Genomic DNA, 25,659 nt, shown 5'->3' on the forward strand with positions numbered 1-25,659 from the left:
TAAAAAAAAAAAAAACCTTCGGAAGTTCTAGTAATGCAAATTTACTCAAATAGATGACACTATCAAAGTTTCAATTTCAACAATTAATCTTTCTTCAAATGAAGGAAGCCACTTAAGTACTTTCAAGAACTTCATTCTACCCACCTTAGTCCTATGAGGAAGTGAGACAGGAAAAAGAATGAATCTAGCTTAGTCTTTGATTCTCAGGGATTAAGAGATGCTGATATTTTTCTATAAAACCAGTTTCTTCCTTATTCTCCATACAAGCAATTATGTACTTTGATGCTGTAGTTTTTTTTTTTAATATCAGAATATATGTTTTATTAGTTTAAATGTTCAAAGGTACTTCCTCAACATCGGTTAAAATAAAAAACAGAAAATAAATTATCTGCCAAATGGAAAAGCACAACTTACGGGGAGTTAAGTAATAAACAAGAGCATTCAATGTTAAGCTATTTAAATATTAACTGACAGCACAGTGCTCCCAGAACACAACAATTAAGCTGGCTCCATATTGCTTTTTCATGCAAAAGATACAGAAACAAAACACAGAGACATCATGAAGGTCATCATTCTTGTTTTTAATTGGGGAAATAGCATAAAGCAATCTTGCTTAGATTATTACAAAACACAATCCAACACAAGATCAAATGGTCAGGAAAGTTTCAAGCATTAAAGAAAAAAAAATTTAAGTGGGACTTTGGCAAGTTTTCAGCTCAGGGCAAATAAAAGTGCAAGTCCGTTTTTTTTTTTTTTAAAGTAAGATTTATTATAACTTACAATTGTCATCAAAACCAACACAATCAGGCATTTAACCTGTACTAAGGTATTAAATCATTATATTAAAACCATTAGTAAAAAATATTACACCCACTTAGATTCCAAGAAATATCTGAAGGGGCTTTATTAACATTAGGGGAAAATGGTAGGCCAATCATGTGCTAGAACTATTGGAAACACTTTACTGACTCTATGTTGACATTTTATAAGCTCTGCCTATGGTTATATAGAATCTCAACAGTAAGTTTCCAGAACTGGCTGAAAATACTTCGTTTCCTAAGAGAGAACAGTAACTACAGATTTTAACTGCTCACTCCTTTGCCAAGGCATATGGATTGAGAGTTCTGGTGATGACTTAAGACGCCTACAGAAGTGATGTTGCTACAAACGTAGGAGTTCGGTTACACCAGGCAGCAAACTATAGGGGCTACACTTCACCTCAACAAAGAGAAAAGAAAGGGTTTACTAAAAACAGTACACCCTCTGTGACAGGAAGGAAAATTCTACGGAAGATGTTTAAAGGAAAATTTAAAACTACATTAGTCTAGCAAGAGGAGATGTCACATATGCTACCATTAAACCATTACTTAAGAGAGCAACATGTCTGACATGCCTTAAAATACATACTTGTACTTTTGAAAGAAGTTTGGAGCTTCAAAAAGTTTGGACCACTCTGCCTTACTCAGCAAAATTTCATCTGTGATAGCAAGACCTAAATTAAAAACATATTAAAATGTTGGCATGCTTCAGTCTAACAATCTAGAATTTTAAAGATCTTAAACATACCACATGCATTCACTATAATCCTAAAATCATTAATTTTAACAAATAGCAATTTCAGCCTATGACTTTAGAGCACAGAGATTTTTACATACATACACACTTTTCAAAAAGCTGGAGTTTCTGAGAGCCAGATTTCTGGTAAATTACCATTACTCTAAATACCATGTTCATAGGATGACTCTCTCCAAAAACTGAAGCACTGTAGTTAACCAAGAAAGAAAGATTTCCCATAAGCTCTAAGTCTTGCCTTTCTCAAAACAAGCTTCCTGATGTTTCTAAGCAACATTCTCCCATGAAGAGCCTCTTCAGACTACAGAAAAGAATTTTACACTCCTGAGTTTGATGTTGGTAGTGGTACAGCTATTTGTTTCCATGACTATTATCAATCAAATCAAATAATCCTGTTTCAGCTACTTCCCTCAAAGACCGTTTTTGGCAATGAAATTAGAACAGTACTACTGGGATTCAGAAAGTTTAGAGGTTCTTCCAAAATAATAGGCACTTTGGCCCCAATCCTGCTCAAAGCTCTTTTCAAGTATATAGCTTGCTAAAAGCATCTCTCAGGTCACCCAGTGGAGACAAACTGGTAGCATTTTAAAACTTTACATGGCAACTGTATAGCACTAAGGCAGCCCATAAAGGGCCAGCTAAGGGGATAGCTTTAAACTGATTAGCTTTCTAGCAGATAACCAAAAATACTTTGCCTCAAACTGAGTTTTTCAAGTCAATTCTCAAATACATACTGTAATCAATCAATAAACACCAAAACCCACTTCAGTGAATGCTTTCTTCATTTTAAACTGCATAGCCAACTACTCGGTCTACAATGGTATGTAGATCCTTCGTGTATAAAGGAGAGCATAAGGATAAACACTTACCTTGTTTAAACTCCTCAACCATGACCATCCGTGTTGAAACGGACACATTGTACGTGGAGTTCTGTTGTGGGTATGCTGGTGTAATTATAGGCATAAGATGGTACCTATCACTGGGGTTTACCTACATACAACAACAGCCAATCAGTTTCTTCAAGTACATATGCAACAGATACTTGGACTTTTTACCCCTTGTTAAACTGAACCAATGATTAAATTTTATTTCATTCATAGCTGGAGTTGAGAAAGAAAAACCATGTAAGGCGACATTGTTTTTATAGGAATTCTTCACAGAATCAGAGATTTGGTCTAAAGATTTGATCATTTGGGCATGACTATTTTGGCAACCTTACTAGAAATAGTGTGCCTGTCAAGCAAAAAAGGTTCTAGTGGAGCATCTATTGATGTTTAGTTTTTCTTTTTTCAACAACAGAAATGGGGATGCACACACAATTACACTTTTCAGAAATGTCATACTAAATAGTGTTCTGTGCAAAACAAATTTTAAACAAGATGGAAACAAAGTTTTTAATATACCATTGACTTATAGGAAGTATAAGCTTCTTAACACATGCTGAGGCTATATTATCCGTGTTATTTTAAGAAAAAATGAAATGATTTAATAACTTAATCTGTATACTAATGATAAGTGACATATTTCCACGAAGGAAACTGTAAATTCAAATCCCTCCAAAATTAAATGCCTGAGGCTTGGAAAACTTGAAAACAGACAGCTTGATGTAATTAACAGACTTAAAACTGACTTAATTTTCAATATTGCAGTAAGATAGGAAACTAATAGAAAAATAGAATTTTAAAGACCTAAAAAAAGCCTTACTGAAACCTGTATTTCTTTTATCAATTAACAAAGTGCATGTTGGTAACATTTAAACTGAGTAAACGGTAAAGGTTGTAACTTCCCAAAAAGCGGAACAGAAGCTCTTCTTTTATCCCAACCAGGTTTTTGTAATCTGAAATATCCAAACCAATTTTTACAATTACATCATAGTAATTAGAGTGATACTGCTTAGAAGTTATCTGCCACATGTAAACGTTAAACAGTTTTCCTACCACAACCCAATTTTAACAGAATATTTAGATCAAATAAAAAAATACAGGGATTTTGAGTATCCTTTTATTTTTTTTTTTTAAGCACAAATGCCCACACAAACTTTGACTTACAAGGTAGTTCTATATAGAATAAATTAAAATGTTAGTGAACTTGATATTATAAACTATGTACAATTAAAAGGAGTTTACAGGGTACATAATTATGCTTCTCACATCAGAGGACAATTATAGTTGAGGTTATCTAAAAGAAAGTGTAATACGGACATGTCCACTCATACATAAAAAGATGGGAAGTCTCCCTGAAGATTATGCAGATGATTTTTACTTGTTATTGCACAGTGCGAATTTGTAGGGGAAAAAATAATACACTAACCCTTGGGTCCCATACAGGCAAATTAAGATTGCATTCTTCAGGCTGTTTCAATAGCACTGGATTTGGCCATTCCCTGTTTAAAAAGATTGTAGCACTTGATAAGACTATTGGATATTACCATCTAAACGTATTTTGTTAAACATACAGCATTCGTGAATGTGAGCCTTCTTCATTCATTTTGCCCTCTTGATATATATAATATTTTATTCCTATCTGTTGATGTTAAGACAACTCGAAGTACTTTTTCCTCTAACTATGAAATTAACTTAAACCATTTGGCAGCTTTCTCAGGCTGGTAAGTCACACATCTTCTCTGCCTCTCAAAGAACTGATAAAGCACTATTTAAATAAAAAAGTACTATCCCAAGACATCCGATGTGTTCACCTCAACCTTCAACAGGATAAACCCTTCTTGAAAGACAAAAATCCTATTCTTACACTGGCTACATCCAAAGACAAGTGAGGGTGAAAAAGTTAACTCATTTAGGCAAAGGAATATGAATAATTAGAGACTGATTAGGAAAATTTTATCTCACAACCTAAAGATTCTAACATGAGTATGTGTGATGAAACTTTGTGACGTGAATAACATTGTTTTCAAGACGCATTCTACAAGTTAGCTACCTCAGTCTTTTATGGAAGAGATTAAAAACTGGAAAATATTTTCCATCCTTAGTAGCAAGCTTAGCTTCTTAGAAATATTATTTGCTATGTATGTGTAGCATTACAGAAATTCTGACATTCTTTAGTCAATCTCATCAAAACTGATTATATATGATTAAGCACTATCAAATCTGTAAATAACAGAATGTGTACTGAAAAGCGGGGCACAGTTCTAAATTATAAAATTATTTCCAGTAATTTAAATTTGTATAAAATAACTAAAAAAACTATTTTTGCAGAGGAGGAGGTACAGGGGTTGGCAGGTATAGAGCAGGAAGACAAATCTCTAAGATCAATTTGATTAAAAACCAAGAAACCTTTTAGGCCAAAGCAAATATGAATTGGCAATAATTTTTTATCTTACTTTTCTTAAATAATGATTGACAAATGTGAACATGCTGAAATGAGGAAGCTTTAAAAAACAAACTCTCCTGGGTTAATGACTGACCTCAAAGGGATGACAAAATTGCTATTTTTTTACACATTTATGGTTATTCTTAAAAGCTTTTTATATACATATTTAATATTTTACCAAAGATAAATGGGCAGCTGAAAGCAAAAAAATAATTCCAAGAAACTAATGACCTGTAGATTTGGAAAAATCCAAAGAGCGTAAGAAGTGGTATATATAAGTTTTATCCAAACTTCCTAAAACTGATATAAGTTCATTGGATTTTAGCAGACACGACAGCTAAAATTCAGAGTTTATTTAGAGGATAAGGAAGCACAAAAAAGCACCTGCCTTACTATCCTGGGAAAGCTAGGGAAAAGGAAAGGAATTTAGGTTTGCCATTTTATACACAACATGATCTCCCCAAAGCTACCTAAATGGCTACATCATGAGCTAAAATTTGAATCTGAAACCAGCTGCAGAAATGTCATAGAAATAAGACTAAACTTCAGTGTCTACAATCAATTTTATTTTAATATAATCTAAACACATACCATTTAGAAAATACCAAGAAAAATTTATGTACAAGAGTTGATGCTATTGCATTTGGATAAAGCTGGCAAGTTCTTGCTACTAGCATAGCCCAGGAAACACCACCGAGGAAACCTAATATATTGGAATAGATGTTGTGGCCTGTTGATAAGGGAAAAGCAAAAAGAAAAGTTAGTGTTGAACAAAAGTTGAAACATTTTTAATAAGCTAGCCAACAAATTCTGAACTCACGTTTGGCCCACAGTTTGATAGCTCTCAGAGTTAACCTGAAGTTGTCAATGTTTGGTACTAGATGTAAAATTTCATCGGTTACCCTGCAACCTGATTAACAGGGAGTGAAAAAACAGAACGTTAAACCATCAAAAGTTTAATGATAATATTTCTTTTCAATTTTCTAAGATTGATGTCAAACTTAAATAAAAACTTATTTCATAGGATCAGTAACATTAATTGAATAAAAAGGCAAATAAAAAATCTAGAACTCTTATCGCAAATAAAAAATCTAAAATTTTTATCTCCTATCACAAATATATCACAAAGAATCTGTAATCTGCCTGATCTCAAACTTTCATCATATAATTAAAACTTCTTCCAGTCAGGATATACTGACAAGGGTTTAATCCACTTAGGTTTGCAAGAATTGTTCTTGCCAGAGCACGGCAACAGCAATGTAAATACAAGAGTGTTCAAAAGTAACCCCTTTAAACACAACAGCTGAAAAGGTTACAAAGGATATCATGATCACAATTAATTAGGGTTATGCCGTTAAGCCTAAACCACTAGTAATAGAGCACAAATGTTGGTCTCTAAATGTCCCAGGAAGAAAAGAAATAACAGTGCAAGATACTGGTGAGTAAAATAAATTACCATATACCCCTCTGCAGTCTTAACTATTAAGCATATTTTATTTGACTCACTATGGGTAAACAGCGTGGCTATAAAAAGCTCCATTATAAAATCTGAGTTAAAAACTATTTCATATTTGACAAAAACTGCTACTATGCAAATGGAAGTAGGTTTTAACATACCGTTAAGACTTCTTATGCATCTTATATCTAAATTCTTAAGCAGACTGTCATCTCGTAAGTCCAAGTCTTCTGGAATAGTCTGCAGTGCTAGTCTTGCAAACAAAATATCAATCTAAAACAAAAACAAAACTTAACATTCCATATCCATCAAACTATTTTTAAGGCATTTCTTTAACAAAGAATACTCTTTAAGGCCAGGATCTTCTCATCAACTATAAACACGACAATGCCTCCAAAAGTCCAAAGTCCAATAATGTGTATCATAGGTATTTTAATCAGATGTTAAAACATGGCACCATGAAAGAGAACTTGAATAAATACCTACTTGTCATTTTAATCAGGCTTACTAAGTTTGATTTACTAAGTTTACTAATGCATCTACTGGATATACTAAATTTGTTAATGTATCTACTACTAGACTACTTAAAATTAACTGTTTAGTTCTCCATCTATATAAATTATGAATTGATTATATATTAAAGGGTGCCCAACTATAAGGCCAACATCCTTATATTTAGCCCAAATATACCTGCCAGTAAAAAGGGGGTTCCTTACATTTAAGACCTTACATATCTATAACATTACAAGATTCCCAACTTAGTTTTGACTAAATAGGAACAAAACAAAAACAAATACCAACTAATTTTGAAGGCTTACAGAATGCAACTGACAAACCACCCCCACCCCGCCCCGCTTTTAAGTAGGCTCCACGCCCAGTGAGGAGCCCAATGCAGGGCCCAAACTCCTATCCCTGAGATCAAGACCTGAGCTGAGACCAAGAGTCCGACACAACCAATGGAGCTACACAGGAGCCCTTCTCTTTTCTCCAAGGAAAGGTGAGAGTGTGAACAAACTTAGCACGGATTTGGTCATTATTCCTGAGGGTATGACTTCATGGTTCCAAAACTGTGGATGCTGCCAGAAGTAAGCCTTTTAGAAGATCACTCTAGAAGGCAGTATTTTAAAAGAGCTTATTGTGAAAAATCATTTAAAACATACACCTACAAAATAGAAAAACAGCTGTACACTTTTATAAATAATTAACTTGTGGTATAGCAAAAATGTTCCAATGAAAGTTTCCAAAGTCCAGTAGCTCCCCCCAATTTAGACAGAAATAAAAATTATGTGCTTACATAAACAGGTAACTCAACAAGCAAGTCAACAGAGACTGCCATTTTAAGTAGGATAAAATGATTTTTCAAATGTTCTAATGTAAACACATTCCCTAAAACAGTGTTATTTTTATATACAATGTATGGACAGGAAACTAACACATTAAATATTTCAAGTAACCATCTGACTTTCATCTCCATCCTGAGAAGTTCACACAATTCAGTTGGGTCTTCCACAAAAAAACCAATCCCCCCTTCTTTGGTAATGTTCTTTTGGGGAAAGCAGGACATTGCCTTACCTTACAGATTGTTTTATATTTATTTAAGCACTGACAGCAAAATCTACCTGAACTTGACAATCCTTTACTAAATTTAACATTTTATGTCTACTTAATTAAGGTTAATCATCAACTTTTCAAGAAAGACAGGGCTGGGCATCTTTATGCAGCAGTTAAAGAAGTTGTCTTTTTTTTTGCAAAACAATGAAGTATTATTCTTCCAGTTTCCAAAATTTTACAATCTTCACTATCAGTGACTTTCCAGAACTATTATATATGACAGAAATAACATAAATAAGTGAAGTTGCTTTACTATCTTACCAGCTTTGTTCCAACTGCCTTCACTACAACTGCTGTGGAGAACAGCAGACAGAAATGACTATCATCTCAAGAATCTGAACTCATAAATCCTCCCCTAGCAGAAAATATCTCAGCATACACACTATCAGGTCACAGTTTTCTCTCAACTTCTTAAATATTTAATTTAAATGATGTCAAGGCAAAATTCCATGTGCAAAAAATATTGTTATTACCTTAATAAGACTAAAAGTATATAAATTTGCAAATGGAAAACCTACTGAGTAAACAGTTTTGTAACAGCATTTCATAGTCAATGTTTAATTATTTCTGTCTATATTTTAGCTCTTAATTTCATGAGGCTCTTTGAAAAAAGACGAAGGAGCACGTGGGTGGCTCAGTTGGTTGCGCATCAGACTCTTAATCTCAGAATCCTGAGATGGAGCCCCACATTGGGCTCCGTGCTCAGCTAAGAATCTGTCTGAGATTGTCTCCCTCTCCCTCTGCCCTTCCCCCAGTACGTCTCTCTCGCTAAAATAAATAAATCTCTTTCAAAAAAACAAAAAAACAAAACACACACACACAACACTAAAACTGGGGTGCCCGGGTGGCTCAGTCAGCTAAGCATCTAACTCCTGATTTCAGCCCAGATCATGATCTCCGGGTCATGAGACTGAGCCCAGCGTGGAGCCTGTTTAGGATTCTCTTTCTCCCTTCCTACTCCCTCTAAAAAAATAAAATTAAAAAAATAAAAAGACTAGAACTGATATTCTACAAAGAACAGAGTCACTTCTATTTAAAAAACTTAACTGTTAATATCACATCAACTTAATTAAAACAACTTTTTAACCTACATCAATCAACATTACACAGAGCAAGAACTGTCTATTTGAATTATATCTTACCTCTATCCCATCAAAACACAGTTTGATAACTGGTACAAATGCCTCTTCAACAGCCTGTAAGAAAATTAAGTAAGTTCAGTGTCTCTCAAACTACAGATCAGACCTATACTAGTTTTAGAACTTTTAAGTGAATGAGACATTTGAAATTGTTTAAACATAATTTAGCATAACGCCTGACACACACTAGGTTCTCAACAACTAGCTTTAAGACACCAGGCTCTTGAATCAGATAAACCTAGGTTCAAATCCTTGATTTCTGCCACTCAGATATAATCGTGGCCACACTGCTTAATATTTATTCTTTTTGCCTTATTTCCTACTCTGAACATGAGATGAAATTTATTTTAGGCTTGTAAAGAATAAAATGCAAGCATACATGTTAAGCCCTTGAAAGGGTCTGGCAAATTGCAAGAGTTCAATAAATGACGGCTAGAGGGGCGCCTGGGTGGCTCAGTCGTTAAGCGTCTGCCTTCGTCTCAGGTCATGATCCCAGGGTCCTGGGATCGAGCCCCGCATCGGGCTCCCTGCTCGGCAGGAGGCCTGCTTCTCCCTCTCCCACTCCCCCTGCTTGTGTTCCCTCTCTCGCTGTGTCTCTCTCTGTCAAACAAATAAAATCTTTAAAAAAAAAAAAATAAAAAATAAATGACGGCTAGACCATAAAATTTGCTCAATTTCACTAATTTTTATAAACTCCTCCCCTTTCACCCCAAACATTTACGCACTCTTAAATCTTTTACTTCTTCCTGTAATTTCAACTTATCATAGAATGAGGTGAAAAAGTCACTTCGATCAACATGTCTTGGTGCAACACACAACGCATCAATATCGGCACCTAAAAAAAATTAAGCCCATCAACCACTAATTACTATTACAAGAAAATTATTTTGCATCTTATCATGGCAGTACTTGATGTTGAGAATCTGTTAACATTATACTAGCGAGCCTCTAAAAATGTGCCCTTCCCCTTAAAAAACATTACTGGTCAGTATAGGAAAAACATGATACTAATTGACGGGATATCTTTTTTCCTGCAGCATCCTCTATTTGTAGTGGCCCAGGTGACCTGGGAGTCAGAGAAAGGTGACTCAGATAGGACTTTTATGTTAAAGAGAGGGAACTATTCAAGAATATACCCAACATTTTGATGTCATTGTCATAGCCAAAACCAAAAAAGTGGTTTTTTTCCCCACACATTATGTGGTAGTGCTTACAGGCGTCTATCTGGCCCCTAAATGGGACCTACAGAATAAACTCCAAAAAGGACCACTGGCAAGAATCCAAAGAGGCACACCATGGTAAGATATTTGTTACTAATTTAGTGCTTGATAGGAGGCCAGCCTTGAGTGCATAGGGGGAACACAACAAAGATGACTTCAATCAATAACTGGGATCATAAAAGGGAGAGATCAATGTGGAATCAGGTCAACACAGTCATTTCCCTAGAAGACTCAAGAGCTAAGGCACTACTCTGAAGGCTGTATATTTAGCATATACGCAAAAGGGAGAAGAGCATACAGTGCATAGGACACATCAAAAGCAAATGCACTAACTACTACTGGCACAGAGCAGTGGGAGATGCAGAGGAGGAAGAATGCCAGAACAAACAGAACACTATCCTGGCAGATACTTTTTAACAAGGAAGTCAGTGTAATGGCTGAAGAATCCTAGTTCTGCCAAGATATGGCTGGGAAAAACTGTTCAAGCCTACTGTCTCGGTAAGTCTCAGACTTCTATTTGTTACATGAGAACAAGAGAACTGAGGAATAAATGAGATAATGAAGACCGAAAGCTTATTATTAGCTCAGGGCCCAGCAAAAAAAGTCCAATAAATGTTCTCTGCCGTGGTAACATTTTCACTGTGTATTTATTTGCATAAGGTAAGTACAAAGCAAGAAAATACTGACAGTAATCACCAATGGCTGCAGATACACTGTTGTGGTTTGGTTTTTGCTCAACTGTATTTTACAACTATTAAAAAAAGCACGAGGAAAAGAAAATCCACAGGTCTTTATAAGAGGCTTGCATTCATTTTTGTTCTGATTTCCTGACTTGATATTCTTCAGGTAGAGGAAATGATAGAGAGAGCAGCACTGTCCGAAAGAGCTCTCCACTGGGGAAAAAAGTTCTCTCTCTCCACTTTGCTGCACAGTAACCACTAGCCACCATGTTACTGATCTAAAAATGCGACTACTTCTACTGAGGCACTGACTTACCTCTTAAGCTGAAGTAGAGTTGACATACAATGTTGTATCAGCCTCAGGTTACAACACAGTGATTCCACAAGTCTATACACTATGTTCTGCTCACCACTCTAAGTGCAGTATACAAGGTCATTAACATACTACTGACTATATTCCCTATGCTGTAGAGAACTGCCTTTTCTAATTTACTTAACACCATATTGGTCAGTGCAGGTTTAGAAGACATCTTTTTTATCTTCTTAACCAACTTTAGGCTCCTTGAAGTATTCTATCTTCCACACAAACTCACTAAGCTGTATGCTATGCAAGTAACTGCGATGAATGGGTCGTTATGATTTTTAAGAACTAAAAAGAGTATTCCTTCTCAAGATAATTAAAACAGTATTTACCTTTTGTATGTACTCCTAATCTGTAAGATCCAAATGTAAAAATTTTTCCTCCAACATTTTCAATTACAGATTGTGGAAGATTCTGTTTAAACAAACAAGAAATGGATATTCTATCAGTGGAGAACAAAAGAGATTATTTCAAATAGCACTATACAATAATTTAAAAAAAAATAAGAATTCAGTGCAAATTTATGGAGGGTAAACAAACTCTGTAAGCTCTACCAAATACCAGGCCTTCATATATCAACCAATTTTGAAATAAAAGCAATTTCCAACTTTTAGTGAACGTTCTTTAGTGACCCACACCATTTTAGAATTTTGCCATATTTCTGGAAACTGCTATAAAAGAGGACTATCGTACAGGAGAGCACGTGATTCCATAGGAGTAATGTTAGAAGCAGATTTTATTCATGACCAATATGCTGCACATATCATGAATGTTAGACTATAACAAAAACACATATTCTGATTACTTAAAAAATTACATTCAATGATTATACTGAATATTCCACAGTACATTAAATTTTACCGTATCAAAAGTGACTTTAAGGCCAATACTGCTACATAATAGTTTAGATTTCAAAAAGGCTTTGGCGGGATGACTTTGAACAGAACTAAAACTTACTGATAGTTTCTTAGAGTAGAAACACCAAGAAAAAGGAGAAAGGAAAGCATTTAAAAATCATCTTCCTGACCCTGGTACTACTGTAAAGTACTATGGTGAGTACTTAATGCCACTGGTGGTAAGGATGATACCTGTCCAAACAAAAAACAATTTTAATGTGTGCCTGGTCAATGTTTCTCTTCACTTTCTAATTCCTCAGTAAAGTCTTATTCAGTACCAAAACACCAATCACTCCTCCTCACCTCCCCCAAGTAACATAAATGAAAGTGTTACTTCATACTACAAAAACCTTAAAAATAAATTGTAAAGATTCAGGGACTCCCTTGTTTTTTGAGGGCACATTTAATCATCACTTATACAAAAAGGACCATCTAGATATATGATATTACATGTCTTCCTACATTTAGAAATCTAAAAACCTCACTTGCAAAGTTGGCCTGGTTATTTAAATTAAGTCAGCAAGATGTTGCAGGAATAGGCCTACAAAGGGAGTTAGGAAGAAACTACCTGAGATCAATGATCTACGGACTTTTCTAGTAAAACAAATCTTTTGGATACGTGCACTCTAAACAACTGTCCACTATAGTGTGAAATATATGTAAGTATATACAATGAAATACAGCTAGCTTGGCTGAGGAACTGGATATTTAATTTTAGATCATTTAAACAGAAACAGCCACATGTCATTAATGGCTACTGTATATGAGCACATGTTTACACATTAGTATGTTTATAGCTATTTTAATAATTTTAACCCAGAAATTAAGATTCCTTAATTCAGGTCACAGAAAAATAAATTGCAAAATCTTTTTTTTTAGTCTCAGAATATTAGACAGCAAACAAGACAACTGAAGTAAAATTCAAATTTTATAGAATTCCCCCTCCCCAAATACCATAAATAAATTCATTGGAACTATCTATTAATCACTGCTTCTCAACCAGGGCTGACTCTACTCCTCCAGGAACAAACAGCAATGTATGGAGACATTTTTGGTCATAATTTGGAGAGAGAGAGGGCAAGGGCAGTGCATCTAGTAAAAGAGGGCCAGGGATGTGTTTTGCTTAAGATCTTACGATGCACAGGATAACACCCTAAAAAAGAATTATCTGATCCCAAAATATCAACAGTGTCAACATCAAGAAATCCTGTATCAAGTCTTAAAACTAACCAGCTGAAGAAGAAATTCTCTCTACAAAAGGCAGACACAGAAGAACAAAACGTATGAAGCCTAACCTCAGTCCCTTTCTCTAATCAACTTACTACTTACAGTTAGGCTATAAAGAAAAGGACACTGATAAATCCGAATAGGAATGAGCATTACTTTCATTCACCCAAACACATTTTCTTACCCTCAGTAAAACCAGCAGGAAGAACTGTATCAAGTATTACTGGTTAAAGAAACTTACTGAAGTAAATACCTGAAACAAAACTACGATGAGGCAGTACTCACATTTCACATTAAGTAAATCTAAGTTTTGTCTTTGTCTACTTGACTATGGCTTTAAACTTAAACATTTAAAAAATGCCATTAAAACAAGGCTGTATTTCCTACAGAAGGTTAAGGAAAGCCCAAGTTCAATAAATGAGTAAAAAATACTTAAACTTGGGACATCTGCTGCTCAGCTCAAAAAGAACTTTCTTTCTAAAATCTCATTCATGGGGCCCTGGATGGCACAGTCGGTTAAGGGTCCGACTCTTGATTTTGGCTCAGGTCGTGATCTCAGGGTCCTGGAATCAAGCTGCACATCCAGGCTCCGCAGGTGTATGCTTAAGATTCTCTCTCTCCCTCTGCACCACCCCCCTCCCCCCTCTCTCTAAAATAAATTTTTATAAATAAATAAATAAATCGCATTCATATCAGGAATTCTATCAATGAGAAACATGCAGTACACTGAGTCCCCCGTTTAGAACACTCCCATTGCTGAAGTTTTAATCAGTTGCTTAAAATATATATATGCTATTTTAAGAAAACAATATAAATTTGACTAAAACCAAAAGACTTTCTTTGTTAATCCCCTCTCTCAAGTTTTCAATCCTTGGTTCTCTTTCCATCAATTTTTCAGTTGTATTATAAATTAAATATGCCTTTTATACTGTCCTGGGGAAACTGCCACTATTTAAGCAATTTTTTCAATGTAATCTCTACCCCCAACATGGGGCTCACACTTACAACCCCAAGATCAAGAGTTGCACCCTCTACAGACTGAGCCAGCCAGGCGCCCCTATGCAATTTTTAAAAATGGGCCAAATGAATTCCACACACAACTCTAAGAATACATTTCCATTACCAGAAGCCCAGTCATAGATTCATCAACTGTATGTATAATTTTTCAGAATAAAGTTTAGGAACTCAGAGAATATTATAAAAAACTAAACAGATACTCAGTTTGAGAGTCTAGTATCTGAAAACCTAAAAATTGTTCATTGTCGTAGGATTGCTTAAAAGGTAGCAAGATTCTCAAATATTTAATATACATTTTTAAAGCACCTCTTCAGGGAAATATCTATTATTTCTGTGAAGCACAAGTAATTACTGAGTTTCAGCTTTAAATATTGCAACAGGGCGCCTGGGTGGCTCAGTTGTTAAGTGTCTGCCTTCGGCTCAGGTCATGATCCCAGGATCCTGGGATCGAGTCCCACATTGGGCTCCCTGCTCGGCAGGAAGTCTGCTTCTCCCTCTCCCACTCCCCCTGCTTGTATTCCCTCTCTCGCTGTCTCTCTGTTGAAAAATAAATAAAATCTTTAAACAAATAAATACATATATACATACATACTGCAACAAAAAAGTACTCATAAAATCACTGAATTCAGTTGTTTTCCCTGCTTTCAAAATAACTAGAAACAAAATTCTGTTATCAAATAGTCTAAAACGGACTTTGCATTAAAGACTCTAAATCCACTCTAATAAGAACAGCTTACTTAAGACTGCTGCTGTTCAGTTGGCAAATTATTTCATATACAAATAAGTCACCTTACCTTGCTTTCACTGATTTCTCGTATCCACTCTTTTACCAGGTTATTTAATTTCCCCAAAATTAAAATCCTGTTGATAGAGCAAATATCAATCAAGTATCAAGTTGTTTCATTACTAATTAAAATGAAAATCAGTTCTCAATAGGTGGTTCCCTAAATTTCAACCAGTTTTTAAGTTATCAGAAAGTAAGTACACAGTAGTTTACTGTATGTAGGCACTGTTACACTGGGAAAGGCATTCTTTAGCTGAGTAAGCATTCCCCTTCTGACAATTCTGTAATGTAATAACCAAAAGCATCAAAAATCAAAAGGGAATAAAATCCATTGTAGAAAAAAAGTTTTTTCTAAGCATCGCTCTTGTTCAATACAGATTTCAGGGAATAATTCTGACTGAGTAGAGAATGCCTCAAAAATTAGTTTATTACACTGATAAAAAATTATTAAAAGAAAAATACGTATGTGTATATTCACCTGCGCTGCAGTTCCTCTTCCTCTTCAAAAACCCCAAAGGGCTTCAGAGTCTCAATTAGTTTCTGTGTAAGCAGGCAGTCAGTCTCCTTGGGGGCTGCTAAGCTGATAGGAGAGGTAATGCCATAATGCTTCTGGGGCGGCTGTGTTTGTTGTGATCCCTGCGTTGTAACTGGACTACAAACAAAATTAGATAAAATTACTGCCAAAGAATTTCTACAATTTGAAACAAATCGTTTGACTAGAAAAACTGCTTTAGTAAAATGCATTTCTAAACACAGCTGGGGGGCGCCTGGTGGCTCAGTTGGTTAAGTGACTGCCTTCAGCTCAGGTCATGATCCTGGAGTCCCAGGATCGAGTCCAGCATCCCACATCCCCACATCCTGCATCCGGCTCCCTGCGGGGAGTCTGCTTCTTCCTCTGACCCTCCCCCTCTTCATGTGCTCTCTCTCTCTCAAATAAAGAAATAAATAAATCTTAAACACAGTTGGTTTCCTGCCATATCCAAAAAGACTCCTTTCAAAAGACATCTTACAGCAAAAAGTAACCAACCAAAAGCAAGTGACCAAAAAGAAAACTGTAACTCTTCCCACTCCAAGGATTTTAACTTTGTTATTACCTAAATATCTAAATAAGCTATAAGAATCCAGATCAAATATAATGGTAGAGAAAACACAACTTAGAATATGGTGAACTGAGAAACTACTTCTTGAAAAGGAGCCAAAATCTGTTATACTGTTATTTCTAAAGCAATGATAAACACACTATAAACACTATTTAACCAATACAAGAGATTCTCCACAAACAGAACTTAATATCTGACTCACAGTGAATAAAATTCATAAAATACAGAGCAAATAACAAAGATAACTTGCAGAATGCGGGGCACTGTAGTCTCACACTTAAGCTTATTACACATTTCTGGTGGGAGATTCGCACTTCAACAGTGATGCTAGTCTAAAAGGTTTTTCCTCCCCCATTTTAAGAGAAATTCCAGATTTTTACAATCAGTAGGACTTTACTGTAACTGGTTAAATACAAAAAGGCATGGCATACTTGAAATGCTTTAGAGGAAATTAATTTGACTCGAGTATTTTTTTGATGAAACTCATTCAAGTTTCTCATCCTCTTTGTTAAAATAATTTTAAGTCAATGGACAAGACCTCTAAAGAGAAGCAGCACAATTATTATATAAAAACTAACAAGTCAAATACCATAAAAAATGAAGAATGGGCTAAGAACCTATTTATTTGTCCCAAATCTGTTCCTTAAAAAATTGAAGTGTTTGTTTTACACACACACACCTACTTTTCTTTCCAAGTATGTATTTTTTTTACACTGAAGAGGAAAAAAAAAATTGAAGTTCAATAATCTACTTAAGCAATAACATGCCAAATCCAAGAATCCTATGCAGGGAAGTCCCATTATGCATTTAATACCTATCCACTGGATTCTGGTTTATACAGTGACTGCTGGACAGTGTTCGATATTTTGTCTTCTATTATCAACACAGAACTAAGAATGCCAGGAAAGCCATACTGCTTGTTTCTAAGTTAGCCAATGGTCTGTATATTCTCTAGTCAATGTTTCCTGGCCCAGTTATGCACTCTCTCAATTTTAATCCAGGTTAGTAAATAAATGTCAGGTATATTATCTGTTTCAGCAATTAATTCATGTCAGATCCTTCTTCCTACTCCTGTAACTAAACTGCAAAGCTATACAAAGGCTATGTTAATTCCCAGAGCTGGGGATCCACATGAACACAAAGCACTGTCTCAGACTAAGTATCTTCCATTAATGTTCTATTTTTCACATTTATGTAGCATCTTCTATGATTAAAATATACAAATTAACCTAAGTGTAAATCCATTCATGATGTCTTCGTTAGAACATATTTTTGTCAATAAACAGTTATCATCAGGTTCCATAAAAGTGACATCAAAAATGCAGCCCTAGGGCCACCTGGGTGGCTCAGTCGGTTAAGCGTCTGCCTTCGGCTCAGGTCATGATCCCAGGGTCCTGGGATCAGCCCCGCATGGCAGAGCCCCGCATGGCATCAGGCTCCCTGCTCAGTGGGGAGCCTGCTTCTCCCTCTCCCTGCCACTCCCCCTGCTTGTGCTCTCTCTCTCAAATAAATAAAATCTTTTTTTTTTTTAAAGATTTTATTTATTTATTTGACACAGAGAGAGATAGCGAGAGCAGGAACACAAGCAGGGGGAGTGGCAGGGGGAGAAGCAGGCTTTCCGGTGAGCAGGGAGCCTGATGCAGGGCTCGATCCCAGGACCCTGGGATCATGACCTGAGCCGAAGGCAGTCGCTCAACAACTGAGCCACCCAGGCGCCCCAATAAATAAAATCTTAAAAAAAAAAAGGTAGCCCTGAAAACTGCCTAACCATTTGAGAACCCCTTCACACCACACATACTCTGATTTCAGATAAATTAGATATTAAATGAAAACAGCACACTAAGTGATTATATTCTCCGTATTTTTCACTGCTTCAATATGAGTTTCTCCAAGTCAACTAGAACCCTTCATGACTATGACAGGATTATGAATACCTTAATAAACGATTTTAACATGAGTACAGCCAGAAATGAAAACAAGTGCAAGTTCATTCCAGTTAGTCTTGGTTCAAGCAAGGTGAGATTTCAAGTCAAGTGTGAACTGAATTCATGTTTTCATAACTTCAGGTAATAATTTCAGGTAAAATCCACTCTAGCGGATTGTTTTTTTGTTTTGAGCAAGTAATATGTTTCTCTGCATTCATTCCTTTCTGAAGAGGTTAAATCCATTACCAGTTTAGTTGGATCATCAACAAAATATGAGTACTCACTCTCTGTGAGGTTAAGGCTCACTTATCTTTCCCATTTTTTTCTTTCTCAAATATTCAGGTTTTTCACTGTCACACAAAAAACAATGCTTGGAAAGGCCCTGTCTACTTCAAAAAATATCACCAGAATATTAGGATACCAATTCATATTTCCAAATTCACACCAAGTCTGTTCACCCTAATTTGAAAAATATGTTGATTTCTATGAGTTTCCACATTAACATTTTGATGGGGAAACAAATCAGATGCAAATTACAGTTTTTATTCACTTTATTCAAAATATCGTCACATCATCTAAAATAAAATCACTTTTATTTGTCCCATCTAATTCAGGAAAAAACATCTACAGCATATGTCTACACATGTATACATATAGAACATATATTTAACTCAAGTACACATACAGAACATATACTAATTCGAGCGCCTGGGTGGCTCAGTCGGTTAAGCGGCTGCCTTCAGCTTAGGTCATGATCCTAGGGTCCTGGGATCGTCCCGCTTCGGGCTCCCTGATCAGTGGGCAGTCTGCTTCTCCCTCTGCCTCTCCCCCGACTCGTTCTCTCAATCTCCCTCTCATGCTCTCTCAAATAAATAAAATCTTAAAAAAAAAAAAAGAACATATACTAATTCAAGAACACATATAAAAAAACAAACATCATGGGGCGCCTGGGTGGCTCAGTCGTAGTCGTTAAGCGTCTGCCTTCGGCTCAGGTCATGATCCCAGGATCCTGGATCAAGTCCCACATCGGGCTCCCTGCTCGGTGGGAAGCCTGCTTCTCCCTCTCCCACTCCCCCGTGTTCCCTCTCTCGCTGTGTCTCTGTTAAATAAATAAATGAAAAAATCCTTTAAAAAAAAATCAATCAAAACCAAGTTAAGAGGAAAGAAATACATGTTCTGAAAGTTACAAGATACCTGTGCCTCCAATAAAAATGGCTTAATCTTAGCTTAAATAGCTGACTAGAAATTCCAGGCTGCCATATGCTTTGAATGTCCAAAATGTCCCAAGTAGAAACGCTAACCATGACTGTACTTTAAACAGAGAAAGTCAAGTTTTCCATTCAATTTTAATATTAGAAATCAAGTAAAGTGATAAAAACAATTTAAGGATCTTTATTTGCTGTTCTAACAAAACAAAAATACACATTCCAATACTGAGTAATTTAAAGGATTCTGCTTTATAGACCCTCTCCTGGAACAATACACCAGATAGCTATCAATCCCAAGAATGCAGAGTTCTTCCATTCTCGAACACATTAAACGTCTACCCGGATCTATCACATTTTTTTTTTAAAGATTTTATTTGACAGAGAGAGCACAAGCAGAGGGAGAGAGGGAGAAGCGGGCTCCCTGCTGTGGGACTCGATCCCAGGACGCTGGGATCATGACCTGAGCAGAAGGCAGACACTTAACCGACTGAGCCACCCAGGCGTCCTCTATCACTTTCTAGAGACATTTTTTACCAGCATTTAGTTTTCTTCAGACATTATTCTATTTTAAAAATAAAATTCTATAATTACATAAAACAAAGAAAAAACAGACTAGATACAAAGCTACAGTATTTGTGATTTATTAAAATTTCAGGTTTTTACTATGAAGAACACTTGTGCTTTTCCTGAGCAGTTTATTTTCATCTCATGAACACAGTGAAACTGGTGACCATCCAGCTCTCCCTGCTTGTGTTCCCTCTCTCACTGTCTCTCTCTATCAAAGAAATAAATAAAATCTTAAAAAAATAATAATAAATAATAAAGTTTTAATCCAATACTCAAAAGTCCATCCTTTCCCAATGTTAGGCTGTGCATAACATGACCCTAATTAGGATATTTAGGTACTTAGAATAGCACATTTTTGTGAAATTAGTGTATGCAGGTTGCTCATTTCAGCTCTATATTTCAAAAGTTTAGGCATCTAACTTGGTAAGTATACTCTGAAATATCGAGAACCACTCTGGCACAGTAATTATAAAGCTAACTCAAATAGTATAGTATAAGTTCCCATGATATGTTAACTGTTGTTTAGTGGCCACATATCCAGTCAAAATATGATCTTTGGATAAATTATACTAATAACCATTTCAAATCACTGAGGAAAGTACAGAACACTCAAATGGGTTTGGCTAACCATTGTAAAATCTAAATTCCAGATGCCACGGTATTTCAAAATATCGAATTAGAAATATTTCAAAATATTAAAACACTATTTTCAAAACCATATTTAAGACACACAAAACTCAAAAGCCATACAGAAAAATTTACCTACATAAAAATATTCCAGCTTTTATATAACAAAAATACATCATAAGCAAAGTTAAAACAAATAATAAGTGAGGAAAATACATGCAACCTATCCCAAAAGATTAATAGTCTCAATGCATAGAGTTCTTAAATCAACTAAAAAAAAGTTTCACTGCACATCAGGCAAGCAAATTAGGACAACTATTTTCCTGTCAGACTGCAGAAAAACAAAGTTGATATACATCTGGTAAAAATGAAATATCTATTATAAGCCTACAGTATTGGTAATGGTGTAAGAAAATGAGAACTCTTATCCATCACAATGGAAATGAACATAATTTTAAAAAGCAATCTGGCAATACTCATTAAAATAAAAATGCATGCATCAATTTTAAAAGTTTATGTTCAACAACTTCACCTATAGCAATCTATCTTACATAAATACTAGGACACAGGACTCAAACCAAAGGCCCTGAAGTTGGGAGACATGTTCTTTTTAATTCACAACACAGTTTCAATATATGAACTATAACACAAAAATCCAAATTTCCAGCCACTTGTGGGACAGGGGTACAATAAGACAGGTCAAATATGGGCCCAAAATCCTGTACAGCAACAATAAACTTGAAATGAGCAGTACCTATCCCAGGGTTATCCCCCATGGGCAGTTGGGGGACATGCTTGGTATTCGTAAATACCTCTGTGACTCCACAGGTTTTAGAATTTGACCCTTCTCATAGGAATAATACAAAAAGATGTCCAAGGTTGTTCACTGGAGCATTGTATACAATGTACTAACTGGAAACCACCTAAATATCCATATTTATCCTAAATATCCAATATAATATAGAACTGGTTAATCACACACAGTACATTCTTACAACATAACACTATGCCATATAAAAATCAGGGGATTATTACATGTAGTAGCATAGAAAGATGTCCACAATATACCAGCTGAAAAGAGCTGTGGAATATAATTATGATAATAGTATTTACTGAAACCTCAACATATTCCAGGTAGCATGTCAAGCACTTTACAATATTCCCAATTGTTCCTAACAACTCTATTAACTGTCTCCATATTACAGATGAATAAAGTAGAGAAACAACAGCTTATCTAAATTCACTGGGCCAGGATAAGAACCCAGGCTTCTAACCTCTATACTGAAGTGCCTTTATAGATCTTCCACAATAGATAGATTTATATACTTAAAAATTATTTATTTTTATGTCTACAGATACATAAAAACACAATTTTCGCTTTGTACTTTATAAAGGTTTGTTTCAAATTGTTCAATTATTTTTAATTAAATATTAATGATGTCATACTAAAGGTGAACATCATCTAATTCTACTATTTATTCACCATTAAATTAGGTTAGTGATAGTAAGGAGGCCAAAATCATGCCCTAAAATTACTCCCTGGCAGCAAGGGATACCAAATAAATGTTCAATTTAAAACAATAATTAACATTTTGATTATTAGATTTAATGAAGATTTAAAAAATTTTTTTAAATAATAGATTTAAAAAATCAGTTTATGCTAATCAAAGCACATTATCTTAAAGTGAAATAAACAAGACTTTAAAAAATGGATTTTTTTCCACACAATACTGCAATTAGAAATAGTAGTAAACTGGGCGCCTGGGTGGCTCAGTTGGTTAAGCGACTGCCTTCAGCTCAGGTCATGATCCTGGAGTCCCGGGATCGAGTCTCACATCGGGCTCCCTGCTCAGCGGGGGGTCTGCTTCTCCCTCTGACCCTCTTCCCTCTCATGCTGTCTCTCATTCTCTCTCTCTCAAATAAATAAATAAATAAATCTTTAAAAAAAAAAAAGAAAAGAAATAGTAGTAAACCACGGGGTGCCTGGGTGGCTCAGTTGTTAAGCGTCTGCCTTCGGCTCAGGTCATGAACCCAGGGTCCTGGGATCAAGCCCCGCATTGGGCTCCCTGTTCAGCAGGAAGCCTGCTTCTCCCTCTCCACTCCCCGGCTTGTGTTCCCTCTCTCGCTGTCTCTCTCTCTGTTAAATAAATAAATAAAATCTTAAAAAAAAAAAAAAGAAAGAAAGAAAAAAAATAGTAGCAAACCATGCTTTATTTATTGCTCCAGAAAACTGCTAAGGCATTCAAGGTTATCAAAATTCATCAATCCAGTTTTTCTAAAAGTACCTTTTTCTCATTTAACTTAATTTTGCCAGACAGTATAGCATTTATTAGGCTGAGATTTACTGAACTCCTAAATATGTATGAAAGCCAACACTAAAATCAGGAATACAAAGATAGTCTCTGCTCTCAGTGACAATCTCAGATTTGGTCTGGGATTCAGATCCTTAAAAAACAAGTAAGTGCAAAGTAAATGCTTAAAATAAATACTAGAGAAACAAAGAATCAAGGCTATGCCAAAGAAAATCATTAAGGAGGTATGTACTCCAAATGATTTTGATGGGGGGTGGGAGGGAGGGCAGTCTAGGAAGATGACGAACACAGAAAAGGAAAGGACAACAAATCACCGATGGTGTTTTCCCAAACAGTTAATGTTTAATGACTTTGCATCCCAATTTAAACAAAGCTCATACTATTGATGAATCATACATATTGGGCATATGGAATATGTTGTGGCCTAACGCTATCAACAAAGTCAAAATTCATAGCTACCAGCCAACTGAAAACATTTTATCATTTCTTCCTAGTTTTACTCAAGTTAAAACTGAAAGCTTAACTTGCCTGATAGTCTTCTTTGGAAGCAATCAGATAAAGCACAAAAACATATTTAATGTAACAATTCACCACAATATAATTTGCTGTAAAGAGGTCTTTACCTTAAACATAATGTGCCCATTGGGATTAAGCAGGAAAGAAAGGACACCAGACAGAAAAGGAGTAAAGGTCTGAATGTGCATTCAGTATTAATTCTTAACAGAAGTATAATCTCTTTCACAAGAAGTTTAACATAGGATGTTTTAATTTTACTAGTAGCTTAGTCCAGGCTATAACAAGACAATGTATTTGATCACTAAGAAATTATACAAAGAATCACTAATTCACCAGCCATGTGTTCTGTGTAAGTGGTACCAAACATATTTACAACCTCGCTATATTCTTAAAATATGTATTCCAGGTCTATCAGCCAGTATTTAGTAGGCAGCAGCAGAGGGCCCAGTAATAATTTATGCTCAAGGGGACCAAATTATGATGAATTCCAAGGCCAAACTTTGGATATGCAAGGCTGATTATGCAAGGGAAGGGTACCTGTTACTCAGTTATAAAAATGACCAAGTGATTCTTCCTTCCTTCCTAAGGGCACTTCCAACTGCCCCCTTGCCCTCTTTCTCCCAAAGGGCTAGAAGTAAAAAACGAGCCAGACCACAGTACTCATCCATCAGTTTGCCAAGTACAACTTGAAAAGCGGCCGGCCGTTTCATTGAATCTGGAAACCGTTCCTGCATGCGGCTCGGGAGGAGTGCCCAAACTGACCATCACTGGAGCACGTTGAACACAGAGGGACACACGTTAACCGTGTAAATTCTTGGTACCTGGACGAGCTAAAGGTTTGGCAGCTGTCGTCACGCCTTCTGCGGCAGACTTGGAAACAGCCACCCTTCCCCGCACTGTCTGTAAGTTGTTGTCCCCATAAACATTGTCCGCCCCCCCCCACACGCCCCGGTTTTAATCAAGTAAAGTCGGGTGTTGCTTTTCTATCTTGTGAAATGTGTACCATGGGATGGGAGGTTATCCTGTGCTAAAAATGGAGATTGACCATGTTTGAGGCACTGTTTTCCTTTCAGTGCCTACTGTCCTTCACTGTTGACCCCCCAGGAACCCCGTTCCTGTGTCACCTGAGGTGTCCGTGTTGGCTGTGTTTGCATTTCTATGTTGGTAGTTTGTGGCTTGTTTATGTGGGGGGGGGGGTTTAAAACATATTTTTATAAAAAGAATATAATTTAATGGTAATAATAACCTAAAACAAAAATGGAAGCTACTGGTTATTCTCTTAACTTTTCACAAGATTAAATATAGATTTTTCCTTTTTTTTTTTTGTTTCTTAAAGTGCAATTTGAGATAAACTGGCTGGAGAAAACATTTATAAAAATAAATACTTTTTTTTTTTTTAAGATTTTATTTATTTATTTGAGAGAGAGAATGAGATAGAGAGAAAGAACATGAGAGGAGGGAGGGTCAGAGGGAGAAGCAGACTCCCTGCCGAGCAGGGAGCCCGGTGCGGGACTCGATCCTGGGACTCCAGGATCATGACCTGAGCCGAAGGCAGTCGCTTAACCAACTGAGCCACCCAGGCGCCCCAAAAATAAATAATTTCATTTGAAAAAAAAGAAAGAAAATGTAAATAAAATAGAGAATCTGAAAAAGTATAAAGATATATTAGAAAAGAATAGTCAAAAATATGTTATCATAGTACCATAACACATTAACTTCAGGAAATGCAAGATGTTTCTGATGACTAAAACGACAGGAACACTATTCTTTAAGAACCCCAAAACTATAAAAGCCATCATAAAATGCAAGAAAAGCTGGTTTCTGGACAAAACACAGAGGGGACACAAATTTGAAAGACAATTCTGTGACAGAAGAGGTAGAAAATAAAGATACCTAGCAAAATCCCTGTATTTTTTCCTTTCCCAAATCTTTAATTTCCACCATTGAGTTGTTATATAATTCTGCAGACCTACAACCCAAAAATTAAAAAATCACACATTCCACAGAAGGCAATGGTCACAAAATGAGAGTACAGAGTGGTAAACCTGTTGTGGTCTTAAATAAATAAAGCTAAAAATACATTCTAAGATCTTAGGTTCTGTAGTACATTACAC

General features: G+C 35.8%; 1 protein-coding gene across 7 annotated transcripts in view; it reads right to left on the bottom strand.

Moving 5' to 3' along the window:
• PAPOLA (poly(A) polymerase alpha) overlaps positions 1-25,659 on the bottom strand; it is a 58,185-nt gene that overhangs the window by 26,697 nt on the left and 5,829 nt on the right. For all 7 annotated transcript variants that reach the window (XM_044918323.1, XM_044918322.1, XM_044918321.1 and 4 more), the window contains exons 2-12: positions 15,769-15,942; positions 15,301-15,367; positions 11,699-11,780; positions 9,831-9,940; positions 9,109-9,162; positions 6,517-6,628; positions 5,720-5,809; positions 5,491-5,629; positions 3,883-3,955; positions 2,442-2,562; positions 1,408-1,492 (exon numbers count right to left, since the gene is read on the bottom strand). In XM_044918323.1, the coding sequence (XP_044774258.1) occupies positions 1,408-1,492; positions 2,442-2,562; positions 3,883-3,955; positions 5,491-5,576 (365 nt within the window). In that variant the 5' untranslated portion in view covers positions 5,577-5,629; positions 5,720-5,809; positions 6,517-6,628; ... (3 more) ...; positions 15,301-15,367; positions 15,769-15,942. The remainder of the gene's footprint in view (positions 1-1,407; positions 1,493-2,441; positions 2,563-3,882; positions 3,956-5,490; positions 5,630-5,719; positions 5,810-6,516; positions 6,629-9,108; positions 9,163-9,830; positions 9,941-11,698; positions 11,781-15,300; positions 15,368-15,768; positions 15,943-25,659) is intronic.

This window comes from Neomonachus schauinslandi, chromosome 9, assembly GCF_002201575.2.
Source record: "Neomonachus schauinslandi chromosome 9, ASM220157v2, whole genome shotgun sequence".
In the NCBI taxonomy this organism is placed as follows: domain Eukaryota; kingdom Metazoa; phylum Chordata; class Mammalia; order Carnivora; family Phocidae; genus Neomonachus; species Neomonachus schauinslandi.